At 35.4% G+C, this 24,832-nt stretch overlaps 2 protein-coding genes across 30 annotated transcripts in view; one reads left to right on the top strand and one right to left on the bottom strand.

Moving 5' to 3' along the window:
• The window catches only part of hmbox1a (homeobox containing 1a), a 664,927-nt gene that overhangs the window by 272,149 nt on the left and 367,946 nt on the right, over positions 1–24,832 (top strand). The window lies entirely within an intron of this gene.
• foxn3 (forkhead box N3) overlaps positions 1–24,832 on the bottom strand; it is a 176,752-nt gene that overhangs the window by 52,153 nt on the left and 99,767 nt on the right. For all 29 annotated transcript variants that reach the window (XR_015512749.1, XR_015512753.1, XR_015512760.1 and 26 more), the window contains one exon: positions 6,383–6,450. Coding sequence is in view for 6 of the 29 variants with exons in the window: in XM_087289495.1 (XP_087145621.1) it covers positions 6,383–6,450 (68 nt within the window). In the remaining 23 variants the exon portion in view is untranslated. The remainder of the gene's footprint in view (positions 1–6,382; positions 6,451–24,832) is intronic.

Genomic DNA, 24,832 nt, shown 5'->3' with positions numbered 1-24,832 from the left:
TCAGCTAACATAATGTGCTGTGATTCGCGGATCGGCTCCACATCACCAGGAAAAACAGCATATGCCTTCAAGAACAGACTTTTGTGCTGTGTAAACAGTCAGTCACAGTAGCTGGTAGCCGTATCAGTTTGTGCCTGAATCAGAAAAAAAAAAAAAACGCTAAACATAAATAAATAAAATAAAATCTGACAAGTGTCTTTTGCATATATTTGGAATGAGCATGTGTAAGTAACATGAAACGCTCTCATATCATTTGCAAGTTCGTTATTTGAGATGTAGAGCACAGGGAAAGCATCCGCATGGAGAGACACTGCATCGCTGCTGAAGATTGTGGCTGTTTACAGCAGTTTGACTGATAAATAGGAATTTGTAGCTAAATTGTTAGCGTTGCCAAACAGCATTTCCGGTTGTTTACATCCTTGTTTACATCCTCACAACAACATACTATTAACGCTAGAAACTGTGCAAGTAATTGATCAATTTTAACAAAAAAAAAATACTTACAGGTTGTGGCTCACAACACACAGCTTCGTCAGTTGGAGGAGTTTTGTTAGCCGAATCCAGCACTGAATTAAAAGAGATTCTGGAAGCTGTCCTTTGTCAAATACTAGAGCTATATATTTTTTTATAATTCTCTGGAACATAATTAAATTAAACCGTAAGCACTGTGTCGTGTTCTTTGGAAGGCCAAATGCAGAAACTGAACAAGGTCTGTGGAAATAGCAGCGTTTAGGCGGCAATTTAGCTTTCTCTGCTACATTATAACACCACAGTGCCTCTGGCCACACCCTGTTGCTGCGTGGGGTGTATGCGAGTTGAGAATCCTCAAGAAAGTTTATGATCTCCCTAACCTGGATGTATTTTTTGTAGTCCCAAAAGTTTTTCCGCTGTAGGCTTTGATAAGCTAACTCTGTAAGAGCCAATGTCTCCCTTTGCATTGAACTTTGAGCATTACATTCACGTATTACAAGCATACATTCATGTTGTTTATGTTCACACATCTACATTACACATAAACTAAAGTTTAAAATATGATATGGTAATGGACTTCCCCTTTAATATGATAAATAATAAGTTTTAATAAATATAATGTTTTAAATAATTATTCTTAAATATGTTGTAAAAAATAATGTTATGCATTGAATTTTTTTGGATCAATTCAATATGATTATAAAACAATACCAATAATGTTTTATTGTGATTGATACAAATATTAATCAAAATTAAAATATTTTAGTTTTGTACAATAAAGATTGAGCTATTAAACGACTGTAAATTCTTATAATAATATAAAGTACTTCATATGAAAGTTTACTTAATAAACTACATAAGGACAAAGCAGAAGTCCCTGTATGTATCCCAATGTTGAAAGACTTTTGGTCTTTTGTGACCAAGTCTTGTAACACAATTTAAAACTACTCACAAGGTTCTTTTGATAATATTGTACTTTTGTCCATAGTAACCACTGTGTACAACCTGTCTTTACATTTAGTAGGCCACTAGTGATAATTTGTAATATGTGCTTGTATTATTTTGACATGAATCAGAAGAAAGCAATAAAAAGTCTTTAATAAAAAAAATAATAATAATATACAGTAAAGTAAATGTTTTGAAACAGTCAAAATAAAAAATTATTTCAATATTATTATTGTGATCATTATTAAATATCTTTGAAAAATAACAATAGAATTACACAGTTTAATATGACTATAAAATAATTTATTATATATAAAAAAATAAGTTTTATAAAATCACAGTTTTTTATGACAATACTAATAATATTTTTGTCATGTGTGACAGAAAAAGTGCAATGTCATGCCCAGATAGGTTTTCACAAAGGTTTTCTCTACATCCTCACATAGTTCTGAAAATATTGCCAAAATGGCAAGAAAAGGCAGAAAAAAACACTTAAATTGTAAGTTTATTTGGACAAAAGCGTCTGCCAAATGAGTAAATGAAAATATAAAAAGTAAATAATAATTGTTATGGTAATTTTACCTGTGTTTGCGTATGTTTTCTCTGAGTGCTCCGGTTTCCCCCACAAGTCCAAAAACATGCGGTATAGGTGAATTGGATAGGCTAAATTGTCTGTAGTGTATCTGTGTGTATGGATGTTTCCCAATGATGGCTTGTAGCTGGAAGGGCGTTTGCTGTTTAAAACATATGCTGGATTAGTTGGTGGTTCATTCCACTGTAGCAACCCCAGATTAATAAAGGGACAAAGCCGAAAAGTAAATGAATGAATAAAAGATGATTTTATTATGATTATTATATTAAACTGTTAAAAATTGTGTGTAAAGTAAAAACAACAGAGAAATAAAACTAATTTCACTATAAAATTACAACATTAATATTCACATCCTTAACCCAAACCTCTGAAACTCTGGAACACAAAGCATTTTATTTTAATATATCATGTAGTCGAATAAGGAGACATTTGGACAAGGAAATCAGGATGATTTCAAGACAGGAATATGAAGTATTGGAGAACAATGGACCGTGCACTGTGAAACAAACCAAGTCATCGGTCAATGTCTCTAGAGTTTGGGGAGAATTATTTTCCAGTCAAATTAAATATAGATCACATGTGTTAGGTGCAGTGACTGCAAATTCATTTAGGTGTCTAAAGAACCGCTTCCAGGCCTGTCAATAAGTCAGCCACTTGTATCACTGTAGCCGAGGGTCTAAAGGACAGACACTACAGTCAAAAGCACAGTTTATTCACGAACCTCTCAGTTTTGAGATTTGGACTTTTCATAAAGCAATTTTTATTACTCCAAGTAAAAGAAAGCACTCAAATATACTTTTAAGAGTTACATTTGTTACACTTAACAATTTGTGTCTGCAGCTTTTAATTACAATTCATATTTTCAAAAGCTGTTTTCTCAAAATGTGCTTTTTCCGCTCACCTTGTGTCATAAATCTCCAGCGCTTATTACCAAACTACACAATCTTATGTATGTTTGTTTATACATAATTTACCTGATTAGAATTTTGTTTTTGACAGGATCATCTGAATTATGTAGTGCTAAAAAGAGAAAACCTTTTGTGTGGTTGGCATCACAAAAAGCCTAATTAATGTTGTCAGTGCTGTTCTTTAAACTTATTTAGGAATCAGAGGAAGAAATTGAATACCTTTCAAAACCTTTTTAAAGACTCTTTCCATATATTTTAAGACCTTAAAACCATTTTAGGTTTCAATGAGAAACACTAGCGAGATTTTAACTTACAGTATATTTACTAAATATTAATGTAAGAAACTAATCCAAAACTAAAACATTACTCATATACTGAATAAAAATCTATTAAATCTAGCTAAATCCAGCAGGTAGCGCCTATAGAATTGCAGAAATAATGATGTTGCCTTAGTTCCTGCAGTAAACAAAGCAGCATGATCTCAAATCTAGTAGGATGTCATTGCTTTCATAAACTACACAGTAGTTTCAGTGATATCCGCAGATTTAATTCAGGCAGACTTTAGCATACAACCATACATTGCATAATTAAAAATTATATAAAATTTAATACTTCGCAAAATAGCTTTTAATACTTTTTAAGGGCCTTAAATTTATCGAATTTATCAACTTTTAATACTTTTTAAGACCCCGTAGACACCCTGTAACTCTGTAGAATGATTTGCGTGTCAAGCGTCACTGTGTCATGCCACTGAATACTTTTTAAAAATTTTAAATATTTAAATTTCATTCCTTTAAAAAATGAGTGGATTAAGTCATATTTAATAAATTGTCATATTTAAGCCAGTGAAAGAGTGGATTGGGTTATATTTAATCAAACAATAGAAATTAAACAACAACAAAAAAAAATAATAATTTACAGCCTAATTGTCAACTGCCCATTTACAAAATAACTGTGAAATCTAACCTTCAAATTTGCGTGCAAGAAAGATTTGCAAATTAGAACATAGCTCAATATTGCCTCCTTTGCGTGTTTTAACATATTTGTAAACCCACGATACACAAAATTTGTGCAGTTCTTTAATCAATCAATCAATCAATCAATCAATCAATCAATCAATCAATCAATCAATCAATCAACCAATCAATCAATCAATCAAATCAACTGAGCAAGTAACAACTATTGGTTTTTGTTGTTGTTGTTTGTTTGTTTGCTGAAAGAAGTTTTCTAAAAAAGTGCTTCATCTACTGAGGAAACTTGTTCATGCTTTTATCACCAGCAGAGTGGATTTCTGTAACAGCCTCCACATTGGCCTTCCCAAAAACAGTCAGACAGTTGCAGCTCATCCAGAACGCTGCTGCCAGGATTCTGACCAGAACCAGTAAATCAGAGCACATCTCCTGTGCTCAGGTTTTTACACTGGCTCCCAGCTACATTCAGAATAGATTTTAAAGTATTATTACTTGTCATTAAATCACTAAATGGCCTAGGACCTCAATACATTACAGATATGCTCTCTGAATACAAACTTAACAGATCACTAAGATCTTTACGATCAAATAAACTAAAAATTCCAAGTGTTCATTGGAAGCAGGATAAATCTGCCTTCAGCTACTACACCCCCGCTGGTGGAATCAGCTTCCAGAAATGATCAGATGTGCTCCAACATTAGGCACATTCACATCACGACTGAAAACACAACAATCAGTTGAGTTGAATTACTGAATGAGCACTGTGCTACTTTCATAGATCGCACTATTATCTATTTCTTTTCTTTTTCATTCTTTTATAACCTATTTAACACATTTTAATCTGTTTTCATCATTTTTTATTCTTTGTTTTTATTTTCTTACACTTGTTTCTTTTATTGCTGTTTATGTACTACACTTTGAATTACCATTGTGCATGAACAATGCTATATACAGTAAATAAACTTGCCTTGCCTCTCCTTCAATAAAAAGCAGCAAACGTCACATAGTCAACAGTGACTCTATTACCCTTTAAACATTACTTACTGCTACTTTACATTGACTAAATAAACTTAATAAAAAACACTGTAACTGTTACCATGACATTTACTGGGATCATGATACCGAATAAAAGTGCACAACAGCCCATCCAGTCCTCTGCCTGCTGAGACTAATGAGAGTAATAAGGCATTTCATTGCAGTCATTATTAAAACGCACAAGGAAACAGACACAAGGTCTCGTTTTAAAAGGCTTGCTATCACAGATTCAACTTTAAAAGGCTTCTGTGTACAAAACTATTAGCTTTTTAGACAAGCCATGAGCATTAAACCTGTACTTTTTCTTCTAATGGTGGAATATTTTACACACTGACATTCAAAACTGTGCAATAAGGATGTATTAAATCAATCAAATGGCACAGTAGAGTTATTTATAATGTTATAAATAATTTCTATTTTAAATAAATGCTGCTCTTTCAACTATAGAATGGTTTGTGTGTCATGTGTCACCGAAAATGTTTGGTTTTGAAATTTCATTCATTCATTATTTCTGTAGTATATATATGTAAAACTACCCCCAATTTTAAAACCAAAACGAGTTGTTATTGATTGATTGATCTGAGTCTAGAATAACATGGGTAAATGTGTTAGGGAGTGCAAATATGTACAAAAATCTCACATTCATATGTTTTTGACATTTAATATTAATATAAAGTAATATTTATTGTGATTATTTATAAATATATTAAACTAAAATGATAGATTTTTGTTTGGGAATTATTTTTTATTAATATATTTTATTAATATATTTATTTATATATTTACAGCATTTTTAAACAACATACTTTTTGTTTCTAAATATTATTTATACTAATTATTTTTTTTAAATTGTGTAAGGGAGTGCAAATGTATACATTATATTAATCTTTTAACAACATATAGTGCGTTCATTTATTTAAATATTTACATTTTTTATATATATATTTATAATTTTTTATAATAAAAAAACAAATGCTGTTGCAAATATCTGAAAGCAATAAAGTGAAAGAAATCATACAAGCTTATGGAAAAAAGGTTAGGCCAAGACATTGACTCATTTGATCCATTTAGCTCCTTCGCCTTTGTTTGTTTAACATGGGAGAAAAGACTTCAACAAGTCAGAACTGAAAAAGAGAAAGATCTCTGGATGACAGAATCAGACAGAGACAGGTAGCAACTGAAAGACTGGCAGGATCCAAATACCACACTGAAAAGAGGTGAGGAAAAACACTCCGATTTGACACGACTCTTTATAAACCAGGGCAAACAAACCAAACAAACACCCACTCAACTAATTCCTGTAACAGTAAGCCAGGTACACGGATATGAGCCTTTTGTTGAAGGAAAGGCTGATCTAAAGAGCAAGCAAAAACACCAAGATCACTTCTTAAGAAAAAAATAGCACATTTCAGGGAAACCAAAAACACAGAGATGGTTCAAAGCATGTAAAGTAACTTTACCTTGTAGTAGGACTCCCTTGTTTTTCCTGTAAAAGGGACTTCCTGGCCATATTGGAGGACTGGACATACTGTGAAGAAAACACAGAAGAGAAAATGATGAGACATTGATATAAATAGCAAATCTACAACTGACAGATGGACGGCAATAATAAAAAAAAACTGCTAATAATGATATATTAAGAGATAATCAGTGCTCTAAATACAACAAAACCAAGAGACTTCTGCCAATTTTGGTTAACGCTATAAAATCTTCAATTAATATGAGACCATAGTTCAAGTTATTATGCTTTGAGTTCATGTTACCACAGTTTAATTTAATAGCATTAGGTGATGCAATAAGAGAGCACACTATGCTGTAAAATGTTTTATGGATGCTTTGGGTTTTGGCCAGGTTTTTTTTTTATTAAGCAGTGCTGATACATATCGTATCTAAGATATTTGTGATCCGTACGGACCAAGGCCCCGGGTATGAGATGCATGTGAACCACAGAATAATTTTACTGTTTATCTATTATTTGCACAGACATGAAAGCTTTTTAAATCCATTCACTTATACACTAAGAGGAGCAAAAGTACATGGCTAAAATGCATCTCAGAGGGCATGCAAATACCAGAATAAGTTCTCTTTTACACAGTCATGGACAAGTAAATATTGTCTTGATGAGCAAAATTTGGCAAACACAAACAATTAAGAAAGAAAACACATGCGTATCAATTTATTGAATCTGTGCATTAACTCTTAAAATAAATTTTGTAATAAAATAAAATAAATAAAAAAACTGCTGTTGACTGATTTATTTTTTTTACTATTAAAAAGGATTAATTAGCATTTCATTTACACAGTTAAAAATTTGTATTCTATAATATCATGTTTTATATATGATAACTTATTGTCAAAACTTAAGAATATGTAATATTGGACTTAATGTAATGACTTTTTAATGTTATATAAATGCATGTTTGTAATTTATATTAGTTAGGCTAGTTTTTACCAGTGGTGTAAAGTAACTATTTACAAGTATTCAAACTACTGTAATTGAGTAGTTTTTCTCAAGAATTTTAATTTACTAAGTAGTTTTAAAAATGTGTATTTTTACTTTCCCTTGAGTACATTTTTAGTGCTGTATCAATAATTTTACTCCACTACTTTCCTTCAATCTGCAGTCACTACTTTATTAAGTCTTGTCTTGTCTTGGCTAAAGTAGGAAAATCGGTCTTGGGATTCCTATTCAATCAAATCGCACATAGAAAAGTAAATCGCATCAAACATAACAGCCTCAAGACAGGTGCGCTGTATAAATACAGCAAACAACTTGGAAGGATTTAAAAATGTCTAAAAAATTTAAAGGAAATGACCCAGAGATTTTTTAAACTACAAAATGCTGATAAGAAAAATGAAGGATGAAATTGCCAAACAGCCTTAAACAATCCCTAAATAGAACAAATGAGGAATGGAAGGAAGGGCCAAATGAAGGAATAGCCAAACAAGGAATAGAAGGTATATGTAAAATGTTTTAAATGTATTTTAGTTAGTTAGGCTAGTTATTTACCTGTATGCTAATAAAAAAAAAGAGTCAAAAAACATAAAATGGTCCAAAAAGAGTTTTCTGATGAATTGCACTTCTTCTTGTGAAATAATATCCATAAAGCTCAGGTTCATTCAAAACGTGGGCCTCAGGTTATACATTTAAGCAAAACATGAAATACATAACTCCGGATATATTTCACTGAACATTTCAGATGAAAAATCCACTAGAGGGCGCTGTCTACATTTTGGCAAATCTGTATTACATTTTAAAAAACACATCCTTCCTGTAAACTTCCGCGAGAAGGTGGGCTTGTCAATTCCCTAAATCCAACCAATAGTGTTTTCAAAAGCAAATGTAAAAGAAAACTGACACCAAATGATGTCCATATAGGGACAAATAGGCAAGGCAAACATATTCACATGTAAATCACAGACACCATTAAGTTTTTTGTGCTATTTATTTTGTAGTGTTTTGCAAAGGACCCTGCAAAAATAATATATCGAAGTAGAATTCGATAATATGCCCCAACAAATATCATTATTGTGAAAAGGAACAAAAGTCATATTGCCCCACAGCGTTCATTTTACCTAGAAACTGCAGTCAAACGTATGTTCATGTTTGCTATTGTAATTCCACAAATTCACAAGTGTTAAATAAACAGCATGAATTCTCAGAGACATCACAAACACTACTGTACACAAAAGAGATTTGAGCAAACAGCTCCTGACCAACACTTGGAGGCCTATGCCATGTTGAGACACGAGTTTGCAGCAACATAATCATTATATGCTTTTATAAATGAAGCCCTGGCCGCTTTAATCATGAGTTTCTGCTGCTGAGATGACAGGCTGGTTCAGGTGATGCTGAAGGAGATTTCAGGACACAGCAGGAAGCTTCAGCTGAATTACACACTCACCACTGCTCGGACCATTTGTGTGCACTGTTGAGCTGAACAAAGAGGAAAACCCACTGCTCTGTTCTGTAACTCTGGCAGAGAAATGAGATGCTTAGGTTTATTTATCTACCTCATTGGATTTGTGATCTCTATGATGAACAGGAAGAAAACTGAGGAACTACTGTATGCTGACTCTCAGTAAGCGAATCAGACTTCAGGATTTCTCTCATATGAAAGCTATTGATTTTTCCTGGCAATCACGAACGTCCTTTTGAGAAGCAGGTCAACAGGTCTTTCTTGAAGAGATATGATGGTCTGAAGCAGAATGTGTGTACAAACTCTAAAGCGAATGTAAGAACAACAAATATATCAGGGCGTCCACAACAAAACAATACCATGCTTGGATGGTAGCATTTTGTGAAAAACAAAAATATCACAGTAATACTTTCAATGAATTATTACATACTGCATACTGTAGCATTAAGTAGCATACTAGCATTATTATACTTGTAAAGATATAAATCTTTTTGATCATATGCAGCACGGTGGCTCGATGGTTAGCACTGTCACCTCACAGCAAAAAGGTTGCTGGTTTGAATCCTTTCTGTGTGGAGTTTGCAAGTTCTCGCCATGTTGGAGTGGATCCAACTCTAGGTGCTCCTGTTTTCCCCACAGTCCAAATACATACAGTACAGGTGAATTGGATAAATTAAATTTGGCCAGTGTATGAGTGTGTGTGTGGGAATGTGAGAGTGTATGGGTGTTTCACAGTACAGCTGGAAGGGCATCCGCTGTGTAAAACATTTGCTGGAATAGTTGGCGGTTCAGTCCGCTGTAGCGACACCTGATAAATAAGAGACTACGCTGAAGGTAAATGAATGAATGAGAACATTAAATTACCTGATATATTAAAATGTGAGGGCCTTCACAACAAAACAACACCATTAAGATTGATTAAACCACTAAATACTTAGTTGTGTGATAACAATGGAAAGACATAAGAAGAAGGTACTGAACTACTGAAATGCATTAGATACTTTATACTTACGTGTAAAATGTTTTTTTTTTTAATAATTATTATTATTGGTAATGACTTCTAAAAGACGTCTCTTGTATGTTGAAAGGAGTTGCATGTATTGCTCAGGTTTGCATTACTTTTTACTCCTCCCTTTCTTCATGTGTTCAATACTTTTTCCCTGTGTCAGTTCATTTTATAACGCAACTTGGGCAAGACAGAATCTGCAAACATTTTTTAGTGATTTCTGCAGAGAATTTAGTTAAAAAACTGTGAATTTATGTGGGATGATTTTGTGAGTATCATAACTGAAACCCTAATATATGAAATAAAAAAGAATACCTTTTTAACATTTATTTAACGTTTACAAGGCAAATCCAATTAGATCCATTTTATTTGGTAAACAAAGCAAGTCTCCTATGTATATATTATATTAACTAAAAGACAGAAAATATTACTTTACAAACTGTATTGTAAATAAATGATATGTATATTTTCATATTTGTCTGTAATATTACTAAAATTAGTTTAAAAGCTGAATAAACATAAATTTACATGAGTAAATAACTAATCAATGGTGGGCTAAAAACCTGCAGGAATCTGCAAAATTCTGCACGTGCAGATTCCATGTGGGCCTACATGTAACTTCATTTCTAAACTAATTAGTTTTGTTGTCTTTGTGGATGGCTTTAGCGGTTACCGACATTTGGTGAAAATTTCAAGTCATTCATTAATTCATTCATTCATTCATTTTCTTTTCGGTTTATTAATTTGGGGTCGTCACAGCGAAATAAAGCACCAACTTATCCAGCACATGTTTTACACAGCGGATGCCCTTCCGGCCGCAACCCATCGCTGGGAAACATCCACACACACCCATTCACACACATACACTATGGACAATTTAGCCTACCCAATTCACCTGTACCACATGTTTTTGGACTTGTGGGGGAAAGTGAAGCACTCGGAGAAAACCCACGCCAACACGGGGAGAACATGCAAAGTCCACACAGAAATGACAACTGACCCAGTTGAGGCTCAAACCAGGACCTTTTTGATGTAATGCGATCATGCTACCCACTGCGCCACCTTGACGCCCTTGTCTAGTCATATGTTTTATTATTTTTTTTGAAGTTTCAGCCTTTCCCAAGGCGAACGTGCTACCCACTACGCCACCGTGCAGCCCAAAACTTCAAGTCAACCTTCAGAAATATGTTTTCTGAGAAGAATGGTGACATGTTCACTACTTATTTTATAGATCCACAAACATTTCTGAATTTATAAATGTAACAATTTTATAGATAAGTACGGAAACAGTTCTTAAATGGCAGCAAGTAATAGATGCTGACCAAATGTCTCACTTGAAGGACTATGAGTGCTTCAAATATGATCAAAGTTCCCAAAATTCAGTCATGAATTTTTCTCTTTATCTTGCTCATCTCCTCTAATACAATCTCTCCCCCTCAGCCATGATTTTTCATGCCCCATACAGCGGTGCATCCCAAACATTGATCATTCGTGACAGGAAATTTGAATTTCCGACCTTTTTGTTTGGGGTTTGTGAAGTATTCCGGCATGATTTCACATTTATCCGTTCCCTCAGAGTTTATCCGCGTCTCTGTTTTCTGACACTGCCTTCTGATCTGAATGTTTTGCGCTTCAAAGGTTACAAAATATTTTCCTGTGGATTAGCTGCTCAGCTTCTATCAATTATCGGCTCGTGTGCGATTCTTCCTCCGTCTCACCGTGAGCTTCACAAATCTAATCAGGAGCAGTCTAATCTTCAATTTAGCCCTCGATCCACTTTCTGCCTCCCTGTAGATTCACTATGTGCAGACATTGGCTCTGTCATCTCGCCGTTCTTAATCTTCTTAGAGTATATTAACTAATTGAGAATTAGAACAAACAGAGGTGGCACAGGGCTTTGAGCACATTTGTCTACATGCTGTATTTAACACTACAACTACCAGGGAAGTCATTTTCACCAATGGGACATATTATGCCCCTTTTATAAGTAAAAAAAAAAAAACAATCTCTGGTGTACCCCGAATGCATTGGTGAAGTTTCAGCTTAAAATGATACACAGATCATTTATTAAAGCTTAGCAAATGCAGATGTCTCTTTAAATGCAAATGAGCTGACACTTTTCAGAAGAGGGTGGAGTCTGCTTTTCTGACATTCATTCTTTCATTCATTTTCTTTTCGGCTTAGTCCCCTCATTAATCCGGGGTCGCCACAGCAGAATGAACCGCCAACTTATCCAGCGCGTTTTTACGCAGCGGATGCCCTTCCAGCTGCAACCCATCTCTGGGAAATATCCACACATGCTGTTCTGACAGAAACTATTATAAAAAGCAGATTTAAAATACATATTAAAGATCAGATCATGATCAAGAACTATCATGATATTTACGCACTGTTCCACACTGTGAAAAACACCTGAGCAATTCGTGTGACTTTGCCATCAGCAAAAAAAGCCTTTTATATAAAGTATAAAATACGTTGAGTACTTTCTACTTGTGTCATTTTATTGTTATTACACTAATTTTTCAGAATTTTTTTGTAATGTTTGTATTATTTATGTTTTTACCAAAATGTGGTTAAATTCCATGTCAACAGCTTCTTTTAGCAATATTATTTCCAGGAAAAAAACATGACATGTCCAATACTTATTTTCCTCTACTGCATGTGTTGGTTCTCAAAAATGTAGTCCTGGGAGCATATTTCTAATGAGCCTGAGTTGTGTTAAGTAGTTATGTTTTCTGATATGATCGGATTGGTAGTTCTAGTGAGAAAAACAGCCTGGTCTTGCAGGTTGACAGGGCTGTTATGGCTCTGGATCTGGTTCTCTGAAGACGGTACAGTCAAAAGACGGTGTGCCACAAGGAATAAACACACCACTTCACATTGGCTAATCTCCGCAGCGCTGTCAGTATCTTCAGGTATCTGCCCTGACAATTGAGGATAATTTGGTGTGAGAAGTAATGGAACCTCTCTATTTCTTTCACGGATCCATTAATTACAGTGTTCCGTCAGAATGTGTTTGATTTTTTCCCCGTTCCTCCTTTTTCCCCGTTGAGAGTGATTAAAACATATCTCAGCACAGCTCAGACACAGCTTGAGACGAACATCTTCATTAGCATACTAGTCGCCTAGCAACTGAAACATCTCTAACTTTCAACTTTTCCAAGATTTTTTTTTTCTCTAACCTCACACCTGAGTACACCATGCAGTCATTACTAATGTACAGGATCCACCAGTTATGCATCCATTTATCACCTACATGAAAAAGAGCAACATCTTATAATAAAGCAAAACAGTAATTGGCTTGTTACATTTATTTTACTCACTTCCATTATAAATGAAACCTGCATACAAACAGTATAAAATTTTTCACTTTAATAAAAATGAAAACTTAATTTATTACCAGTTTTAGCCTTTTAAAATAAAATGAAAATTATTTTTGGGTGTTTTAATAATAATAATAATAATAATAATAATAATAATAATAATAATAACAAACACAACATTGTTATTATTATTATTATTATTATTATTATTATTATTATTATTATTATTATTATTATTATTATTATTATTATTATTAATATCAATAGTAATATTGAACATAATATTAACAATAAAAATAATACATTCTCATTATTATTATTATTATTATTATTATTATAGTAATGGTGATAATGATGATGATGATGATGATGATAATGATAATTTATTATTATTATTATTATTATTAATATTATTATAGTAATGGTGATAATGATGATGATGATGATGATAATGATAATTTATTATTATTATTGTTATTATTATTATTATTATTATGTTAATACTAATGATAATAACAATAATAATAATAATAATAATAATAATAATAATAATAATAACAATATTATTATTGATAATGACAATAATAATAATAATAATAATAATATATTAATAATCAAATATTATTAACAATATTAAATTATTATTAATTATATAATAATATAATAATAATAATAATTATAAGCATATTATTAATGATAATGACAAAACAATAACAACAACATTAATAATAATAATAATAATAATAATACTATTATTATTATTTGTATTATTATTATTGTTATTTACTTTTTATAAAAAATACAAAATGCAAAAAACTAATTATATAACAATAATATACTGTTGTATATTTTAAATACTTTGAACAAACTATTTTCTAAATAAACATTAAAAAGAGAATTCTACACCCGTCTAAATATATTTTTTTATATTTTTATTTTAAAAGACTGTTTATTAATCTTCATTAAGACAAAAAAACTACCCTATATTTATCCTTTTTATTTAAGAAAAAGGAAACAATACAAAATAAGTTTTACGATCACACGACTGTTGATGTAAACAATTTGCTAGCATTAGAAGAAGATACAAAAAATGATGGGCTGTTCCCCATGCCATCTTTCCCTCTTTCGGTTAGTCTATGCAGTCAGTAAAAGTGTTTATACTCCTCATGCACATATGCTTTATATCAGGTTACAGCTCCGGTATGTGTTGCCATGGACACGGCATGCCTCATGATAGACGACCCAAGTCCTTTTTTTAATCAGCTGTAGGAACTGTAGGAGAAAAAAAGCCGGAAAGCTTTTATGATATTACGTTATTTATATGTTATTATGTGCCCTCCACTCCCTGAACATAATAAAAAGAAATGAGATCTCCCGTTGCAATTATTTGGCCCATGGTTTCGCCTGTAAAATTTAACACATTCAAAGGAGGGAACAATCAAACAGCTGCTGATGGAGTTTAAGCCTGTGAGTCCTGATATACATTCATATCAATAGCGTCTTTTGTTCTTAAGTAAGGGAACCATTGCTGTTGCTCATACTAAGTGTTTATGATTTGAACTAACTTCTAATGCCAAGTATTCAACTTACTGTACAGCCGTTTGTGCTGTGGATATTAATAATAATGTGTGCTACTATTTTTTTTAAACATGTTTATCACATTGCAGACTCTAAACTACATTTAAGGCAGGAAATTAACAAAGAGCTTGGGACTGGGACATTAAGGGGCCAATCACACCCAACGTGCTTTTTGCATTGAGAGGCGCCTTTTTTGAATGATTTAATAACATCCGCCAGCATTTTGCACGCTGCTTATGGGCCTATTGCCTCACAGCAAGAAGGTCACTGATTCGAGCCTTGCCTGGGTCAGTTGGCGTTTCTGTTTGCATGTTCTCCTCGGGTTCGTGTGGGTTTCCTCCAGGTGTTCCGATTTCCCCCACAGTCCAAAGACATTACAGGTGAATTGGGTAAGCTAAATTGACCACAGTGTATGAGTGTGAATGAGTATGTATGGATTTCCCAGAGATGGTTTGCAGCTGGAAGGGCATCAGCTGCGTAAAACATATGCTGGATAAGTTGGCGGTTCATTCCGCTGTGGTGACCCCAGATTAATAAAGGGACTGAGTCGAAAAGAAAAGAAATTAATGAATGAGAATAGCTTTATTATTATGCATATGTAATGTTGCTTTTGCGTTATAATGTTCATTTAAGTTTTAGTGCAATAATGTTTTCTTTTCATCACATTAACTCTCAGTGTCGTTTGCTTTATATCTGTTTCACCAGCAATCTTAATTGTTGATGATACAAATGAGCACTTCATAGCTGATCTATATTAAATGGATAAAAATGCTTAATTGTCTGGAACTTAAAATGTAATGGAAATAAAGCATTTTCCAATTTTTTTAAAACTGTATGTTATTAATTTACACAGCCAAAATTATCAAATTAATAGTAGTACTTGTAATATTAGTACTTTATATTATATACTCGCAAATTATATTTAATAAGGCAAGAACTTTTTCACAGTATGTCGGATCATTTTTTTTCTTCTGGAGAAAGCCTTATTTGTTTTATTTTAGCTAGAATGAAAGCAGTTTTAAAGTTTTTAAAAACTATTTTAAGGTCAATATTATTAGCCCCATAGAGCAATATTATTTTTCGATCATCTACACAGAACAAACCACTGTTATAAACTGACTTGCCTAATTGACCTAATTAGTAAAGCATTTAAATGTCACTTTAAGATGTATAGAATTATATAAAAATATCTAGTAAAATATAATTTACTGTTATCATGGCAAAGATGAAAGAAAATTATTTTTTCAAAATTTTCTCAAAATCTTCTCTCTGTTAAACAGAAATTGGGAAAAATATATAGGGGACTAATAATTCAGGAGCGCTAATAATTCAGATTTAAACTGTATATATATTTATATGTACATGAATAAAATAAAAAAATAAATAAAAAATGTGTGTGTTTATATATATATATATATATATATATATATATATATATATATATATATATATATATATATATATATATATATATATATATATATATATATACTGAATTTATGAAATGCATGTACATAATCAAAATCAAATAGACCAAGTGACATTACCATCAACCTTATTGTTGAACAGTGTCCTATCAATGTCCCATTGCATGGGCAAGCACCACTCATTTTATCAAACCTGTAGTACAACATCCCTCTTGAGGGGTGGAGGGATAAAGGTTACATCGGGGTACCAGACCTGGAAGAGCACAGAGCACTACCTCTGTCTGCATATGCATATCCCAGTAATCTAAGCGGAAACAACCCCAACTGGCTCCGGCTGAAGCTCTTTGAACCTGCTCTGTGGGATGAGGCTTGCTCCTTCAGCTGAAATGCTTTTTAATCAAAAGTTAACGGCAGTTATGAGATCCAAAACCTGTTTCTTCAGAGCTCCGGTGGTGCGGCTACGACCGACAGAGCATTTTCTAAAATGTTAACATCAATGGGGAAGGGCACTCTTTTGCCCTTGCTGGATGTTTGAATGTAAAACACACGCGGAGTCTTGCTGGGTATATACCCCATCTATTTTTAATCCGGCGCTCTGTCTGTTTGCTCTGTCAATGCAAACACTCGTACCTTTCAAGGAACAGCCGCTTTTCCCTTCCCCATGAGCAGCATGCCTGGGTTATTCATTTTTAAACAAAGCTTACCTCCTTTTGCTTGATTCTGTAATCTCATTTCAAATCCTATCGCCCACTACATTTCCCTATACCCCTACAATTGCAATCCTCTTAAACTAATCTAAAGTCTAATTGGTGCCAGCATCGGTTCTCCCCTGTAGGTTACTTCTCGCCTTGAGGGTTTTAACTTTTGTTCCTGTGAAATCTGAGCTGCCCTTGCCCAGACTCACTGCTCACAATGGAGGCTTTCTCAGGGCCAGGGGATTGTGAAGGCTGCATTCAATTATTGGTTTTTCAGAGCAGAATCTTGAAGATTTGCTAAAAACATGCTACATGTTGCATGATATAAGGGTAACAGGCTAACTAGTTAAACCTGTGCAAGTAAACTGAGGTCTCTTGGAGCATCTTTATTAGCGTGCCCACCAACCATTCTCGAAATGTTGGTTGAAACCACACTTCGTTCATCCGCACGTGCGCACATTTGTGCAGATAGTATCGTTAATTTCAGTCTTCATCACATTGTCAGAAGCCAATCATACACGTTAAGAGCCGGAAAAAGAATTGAACCGGTCACCTCTCGAGTCCTCTATCGGGTCTGAGTCACTCGTTCATCACGGGCCAATCATATGCGTTTAGAGCCGGAAAAAGAATTGAACCGGTCACCTCTCGAGTCCTCTATCGGGTCTGAGTCACTCGTTCATCACGGGCCAATCATATGCGTTTAGAGCCGGAAAAAAAATTTATCCGCTCACCTCTCGAGTCCTCTATCGGGTCTGAGTCACTCGTTCATCACGGGCCAATCATATGCGTTTCTCGAGTCCTCTATCGGGTCTAATTCACTCGTTCATCACGGGCCAATCATACGCGTTTAGAGCCAGAAAAAGAATTCATCCGCTCACCTCTCGAGTCCTCTGTCGGGTCTGAGTCACTCGTTCATCACGGGCCAATCATATGCATTTAGAGCCGGAAAAAGAATTGAACCGTTCTTCTCTCAAGTCCTCGGGTTTAAGTCATTCTGTCACGTGATGAACGAATGATCATGGCTCCTATCGGCTTAGACTGTGCATTGATTAAGATTAGATGTGACTGTCAGTGTAACGTGAATGAACCCCTGACATTTGAAGACATGAAGAGATGAGCTGAGCAAAGAGACACAAATGCCTTCATTGACAAAAGAGCAGGTAAACATTGAATTATTATTTTCTCCTTCTTATATCCTATTTATGACTTATTTGTTGTGCAATCAACCTTTTGGGCTAGCTTTAAATGTGTTTGGAAGCAATTCGTAACATTTTAATAATATTTTAGCAAATTGAACCAACTGAACGAAATGACTAGAAAAAAGATTTGTTAATCTTGATAAACGAGACTCAAAGATCCGAGTCAGTAAAATGATCCGAACTTCCCATCACTAGTGTTTACATAGATGAATATGGCCAAGGTATAAATACACAGTATAGTTGCAAGCTTATTGTCACATTATATCGTTATGATAACATAATATATGCCTTTAGTGATTTCCTAAAGATAAATACCCAAAAATAACGCTACTGGAATAACTACCGTAGTCGCCATTGTTGATTTCATATGAAGCAAGAGATCGCGATGACATATGATGATGTGTGCAACTGTGGTAGTGCTGTCCCATTTCTTAGGGGTAAATTTTGAAGCCCTTCCCCTTCACACTCAGTTTCCAAGGTCAAGGAAAGGGCTGGGAGTGCAAAATAGAATTGGGATTGGGTCTAAAACAGGAGGAGTAGAATTGGTGCCGTGACCCGGAAAGGAGTGAGGTTTAGTGGGGTGAGTGTAACGGACAAGTAGAACTAGCAGAAACTGTGTGAATAAGAAATGACACAAGAAGCTGTTGGTTCAATGGCCTTGTTAGTGCACCCGGCTTACATGCTGGTAATAGGACTTGAATCCTTCATGGACGTAATCACATGAACATAAATTCACTTATTATAAGCCTGCTGGAACACTTGATACTTCTTGTCAGTAACGACATTCTATGGTATGATATTCCCAGATAACAACTGTTGAACCTAACAACACATGCTCATCTGAGTACTACCTGGAATCATCTTGACCATTATCAAATACAGTCACATCTATATTTTCTTGTCTGTCACACTGCTGTTTTTGACTGTTTGGTTTCATCTTGTGAATGAATATTATATAGATTAATGCGTGCTCCATTCAGCCATTTTTGTCCAGTTTTGCGTTAATGTTAAGGTGCTGATTAGCCTGGTAAACTTTATTCCGCAGTAACAATTGAATGGATATACTTTATTCCTTACATAACACTCACCCCCATTACACCATCAATTGGTGCCGGCACTCAAATGAGAGTGAGGTCTGAGCTCTGCAACTATAGTCTTCTGGTTTATAAATACACAGAAGTCTTCCAGCAGAAGTTGGGGTCTTTGTTGTCTAGTGACATCAGTGGTTATGGTCATTAGCTCCCTTTTTAGTGCACAAGCCTATCATGACTGATATTGGTTCAATTACTACTTGGAGCGATGCCAATATGTGCGTTTAAAAATTAAGGTTATTGATTGGCATGGCACTGATTAATTAGTAAAGAATCTTTAAGACCCATAGATTGTTCAGGTTATTAGCAATATTTGTATATTACTATAGGCAGTGTGGTGGCTCAGTCATCTCACAGCAAGAAGGTTGCTTGTTCGAGGCCTGGTTGGGTCAGTTGGCGTTTCTGGGTGGAGTTTGCATGTTCTCCCCGTTCGCGTTAGTTTCCTCCAGGTGCTCTGGAGTCCACAGATCCACAGTCAGTAGACATGCACTATAGGTGAACTGAAGAAACTAAATTGGCTTTAGTGTATGAGTGTGAATGTGAAAGGGTGTTTCCCAATGCTGGGATGTGGCTGGAAGGGCATCTGCTGCGTAAAACATATGCTGGATAAGTTGGTGGTTCATTCCGCTGTAGCAACCCCTGATAAATAAAGGGACTAGGTCGAAGGAAAATGAATGAATAAATGAATAAATGAATAAATGAATATATATATATATATATATATATATATATATATATATATATATATATATATATATATATATATATATATATATATATATATTTAGGAATTGTTTAATGAGAGTTTTGTGTGTTGCACTGGAATTTGTAACTTATATTTTTAACATTGCAGATGGCAAATTTACAATTACAAAGAAAGTGTATTTAGAATAAAAGATTCATCTGTACAAATGGCTAAATGAGAGCTGGAGAAAAATGGTTTAGAGCTAAGAAAAATATGGCTCATGGATCCAGACAGAATATTTTCCATGGACTTTAAACGGGAAAAAGGCTGGCTGTTGACAAATCTCCAAAAGAACAAAAATACCTCAAAGTCTATAAATTTCCACAGCCGTGCTTCCAATGACTGCTTCACACCACCCAAAAAAAGCCACAATCTTCCACAAACATTTTTTTTGTCTAAAGAAAAAAAAAAGAATGATATAAAAAGAAAAAAAAAACGCTTTTAAATGAAACTAAGTAAGCTGTTTGTGCATGCTAATCAAACTGAAGAAATCTTCAATCATGCAATGAACACCACTACCAAGAAACCTCAAGAAAGCATGTTCTTCACATGCCTACGTTATTCAAGGAGCAACATAGGCTCATTCTGAAAACGTAGCCCTATATACGTTTCTGGAGATTGTAAATTTTGTAGTCAGAGGTACGTATGGCTGAATTTTTTTAGATAAAAAAGAAATTTGAGATCTCAATAAGTGTACACAGTGCCCTTTGGTGGATTTATAAGAAAACAGCAGGAGCGAATGTCACTCAAGAGAGTAATTTGACATCTCAAAAAGCATACACAGCGGCCTCTGGTGGAATTACGAGAAAACAGCAGGTGCGAATGGAACTAGTGAGAGAAATTTGAGATCTCAAAAAGCATACACAGCAGCCCCTGAGGGATTTACGAGAAAACAGCAGGCATGAATGGCACTAGCAAAAGAAATTTGACGATCCAAAAAAATATATACAGTGTGCTCTGGTCAATTTACGAGAAAACAGCAGGCGCGAATGGCACTCACGAAAGAAATCTGAGATCTCAAAAAAAGTGTACACAGTGGCCTCTGGTGGATTTATGAGAAAACAGCAGGTGCGAATGTTCCTTGCGAAAGAAATTTGAGATCTCAAAAAACATACACAGCGGCCTCTGGTGGGTTTACAAGAAAACAGCTGGTTCGAATAGCACTCACGAGAGAAATTTGAGATCTCAAAGAGCATGCACAGTGGCCTCTAGTGGATTTATGAGAAAACAGCAGGTGCGAATAGCACTCGCGAGAGAAATTTGAGACCTCAAAAAGCATACACAGCGGCCTCTGGTGGATTTGCAAAAACAAAAACTGCAAAAAAACGTAGCTCCCGGGACGTATCCGATGGTCTCCAGAAATGTATATAGAGGTACGTTTTCAGAATGAGCCTGGGTTGTCAAAGAGACATGTGACATGTTCCATAGAAAGGTTCATCAGTCTGGGCTGCTGAAAAGCTAATATAAGTCTCTGAACTTTATTGGTGGAGGAGATCCAAAGACACACAGAGGGTTTCTGCCAGATATGGAAGCCCCATCACTTACACAGCACTGTCATTGGAGAAAGCGTGGAAAAGTGGGCGATCTTGTCATTTAGTGTTACTGAGAAGACTTGAAGGCAGGAAAGGGTGGGGGCAGAGGCGCACAAACAACTCGGAGAGTCTGGGAGAGAAAGAGGCTAAACAAGACAATACAGGACTGGGGCTTTTCATGAGCTTGTACATTGAATTTGTTTTCTTAGTAATGCATTCTACCCACGGGCTGAAATGACAACTATTAAAAATGAGAACTATGTCAGTCCCGCTGCATTCAGCGGTTCCCCCCCCTCCACTCTCTTTCTTTCAGGGCTTCTTCAGATTCACAGTCCTATTTAAAATTAATCTCCTAAAGCAACTGGACCTCCAGTTGTCATCTCCAATAATTCACGCATCCCCGAATTTTTATGAAGACAGACAAAAGCAGGTACAGAAAACCCTAAAATAGGCTCCAAGCCATCTGCGGTTGCCATGGAGAGTTGCGTGTTTCCAGGGCGATAGTGTATTTCGCTAGCGCTAATGGCCTGTCCTTTTGCCAGGCAGCAAATAGCCCCGTGATGCAACTGCACCTGTCTCAGCTATGTGTTACCATGGAGGCGTTCCTGTTGCTATGGCGACCATCACGCTAATAACCTCGCAAGGGCAAACATGCATTGGTGAACTCTGAGGCCCAGCTGTTCCTCCTGCGAGCTCGCTCTCGTTGTGTCTCTCAAACTCTCCGAGCATGTTAAGGAATGTTCGTCTACCTGAGCCCACATTGCACAGCCTCTTAAAGGGGACGTGTCCCTTTTTCTCCCCCTTGAAGTCTACTTATAATGTTCACCAAGGCTTCATTCATTCATTTTCTTTTCAGCTTCATTAATCAGGGGTCGCCACAGTGGAATGAACCGCAGACTAACCCAGCATATTTTTTTTTTAAGTAGCTGATGCCCTTCCAGCTGCAACCCAACACTGGGTAACACCCACACATTCTTGCATTCTCACTCATACACTACGGCCTGTACCAGTTCACCTGTATCACAATTCTTTAGACTGTGGGGGAAACCGAAGCACCCGGAGGAAACCCACACGAACACAGGGAGAACAAGCAAACTTCACACAGAAATGGCAATTGACCCAGCTGGGGCTCGAACCAGCGACTTTCTTGCTGTGAGGCAATCGTGCTACCCACTGCGCCACCATGACGCCCCCTTCACCAAGGTTTTGTACAGCAAAAACAACAATTTTCCATCCTCTTTCTGATCTTTACACCATGCACCATAGCAATATGATAACTTATCATATTGCTATGGTGCATGGTGTAAAGAAGATCAAATCCCTGTTAGCATTATAACATTTCTATAATGTCCGTAAGTCACTTTGTCAGATTATGCCATTTTTTCTAGATTAAATCTTGAGTGTTCTTGTAACAAATATGCCAGACTACAAGATGCTTCACGGTCAATCATTGCAAAGCATGATGTCTATAGCATGCATTCTGTCATCAAGAAAATGCATGCTTTACAAATGTCTCTGTTATTGCCTATCAAGTCCTCACAAAAATTTTGTGTTTAATAGATGTCTAATAGACATCTAAACTGACAGCTTGGCTAAAACAAGGCTAAACTTGGGCTGTTAGTGACAATCTAACAGACATCTAAGAATAGTGCAAAAAAAAGTAAAGGGAAGGAAGAGGACTTATATGCAGAAACTTAATTGATTGATTCATTCATTCATTCATACATTCATTCATTCATTTTCTTGTCAGCTTAGTCCCTTTATTAATCTAGGGTCGCCACAGCAGAATAAACCGCCAATTTATCCAGCAAGGTTTTATGCAGCGGATGCCCTTCCAGCCGCAACCCATCTCTGAGAAACATCCACACACACATTCACACACACATTCATACACTACGGACAATTTAGCCTACACAATTCACCTGTACCGCGTGTCTTTGGACTGTGGGGGAAACCGGAGCACCTGGAGGAAACCCACGCAAAGGCAGGGAGAACATGCAAAGTCCACACAGAAACGCCAACTGAGCCGAGGTTCGAACCAGCGACCTTCTTGCTGTGAGGCGACAGCACTACCTACTGCTCCACTACCTCACCTTAATTGATTTATTTATAACAAAAAATATAAAATAAAAAAGGCAACAAAACAACCCTGTGGGGGGAAACATTGACTAAACAAATGAACTTGACTGGGCTGGCTGGCAGGGATCAGGGATCAGGGATAGAAGACAGGACAGGACAAAACAAGGAGATAAACAATGACAAACTGGTACAGGACAGCAGACATGAGGAGACTATAAGCAGAAATAATTAACAAACAAACAGGTTAACATAATAAACTAATAATGGGTTAACAAGGAGGGTGGAACTAGACCATAGACAGGAGAGCACACGACACAAAGAAAAAACACAAGCCCTGTGCTCACATAAAAAAAGACCAGAACATGCAGTAGGGCTGTGCAATTAATAGAAAATTCAGTTTCGATTTTGGTTTCTAACAATTATGAAAAAACATTAATTGAGATTAAACGATTATTGCATCATATACCGCTCCCTTTCCAGTTGTACACATTTGTTGCTCTGCAAAGTTCAGTTTCATGTGAACATTACTAAAATCATTTACTGTGATGTAACGTTTGCAGCACGGGAAGAGCATCATTCATTGATGTACATTTGAATCGTTCATGTTTAACTGAATTTATACAGTTGAAGTCAGAATTATTTGCCCTCCAAAATTTTTTGTAGTTTCTTTTGCAGGCAATGAAAAGAATATATACTGCTTGAGGAGGCTAATAATATTGATCTTAAAATATGTTTCAAAATATTTAAAACTGCTTTTAATCCAGCCAAAAAATAGACTTTCTCCAGAAGAGAAATATTATAGGAAATACTGTGAAAAATTCCCTGCTATGTTTAACATAATTTGGGAAAAATTATAAAAAAGAAAAAAAAATTAGGGCTAATAATTTTGACTTCAACTGTATTCGTTTTGAATAATCGTGATTAAAATTATGACCAAAATAATTGTGATTATGCTTTTTCCCATAATCAAGCAGCCCTAACATGCAGCCAATGAGAGAATTAATTAACCGCGTGTTCACAAGAAACACTAAAGCATGTGGTGCATGTAAAAATGTACTACGTGCTAAACACAACACCAACAAAAGACAACGCAAGACACAAGTGCACGATATTTAAAAACTTACCGTGCACTCACACATGTAATGTGCATGTTTCTTTTCCCAGCAAAAACTGAATCGAAACCAACTAGACTGAGATGTAGAGAAACAGACAGGACAAACACCAAAACAAGAGAAAGCGTCCAAGGCATGCCCAGACCCTAGCACGCCTACATTAAGTGGGAACGGCCACGGCTCGAGCGGGGCCGAGACGGCAC

The sequence above is a fragment of the Danio rerio genome, chromosome 17 (genome assembly GCF_052040795.2).
Source record: "Danio rerio strain M-AB ecotype USA chromosome 17, GRCz13ab, whole genome shotgun sequence".
In the NCBI taxonomy this organism is placed as follows: Eukaryota; Metazoa; Chordata; class Actinopteri; order Cypriniformes; family Danionidae; genus Danio; species Danio rerio.
The sequence above is the reverse complement of the archived record's forward strand: the minus strand, read 5'-3'. Positions and strand labels throughout refer to the sequence as shown.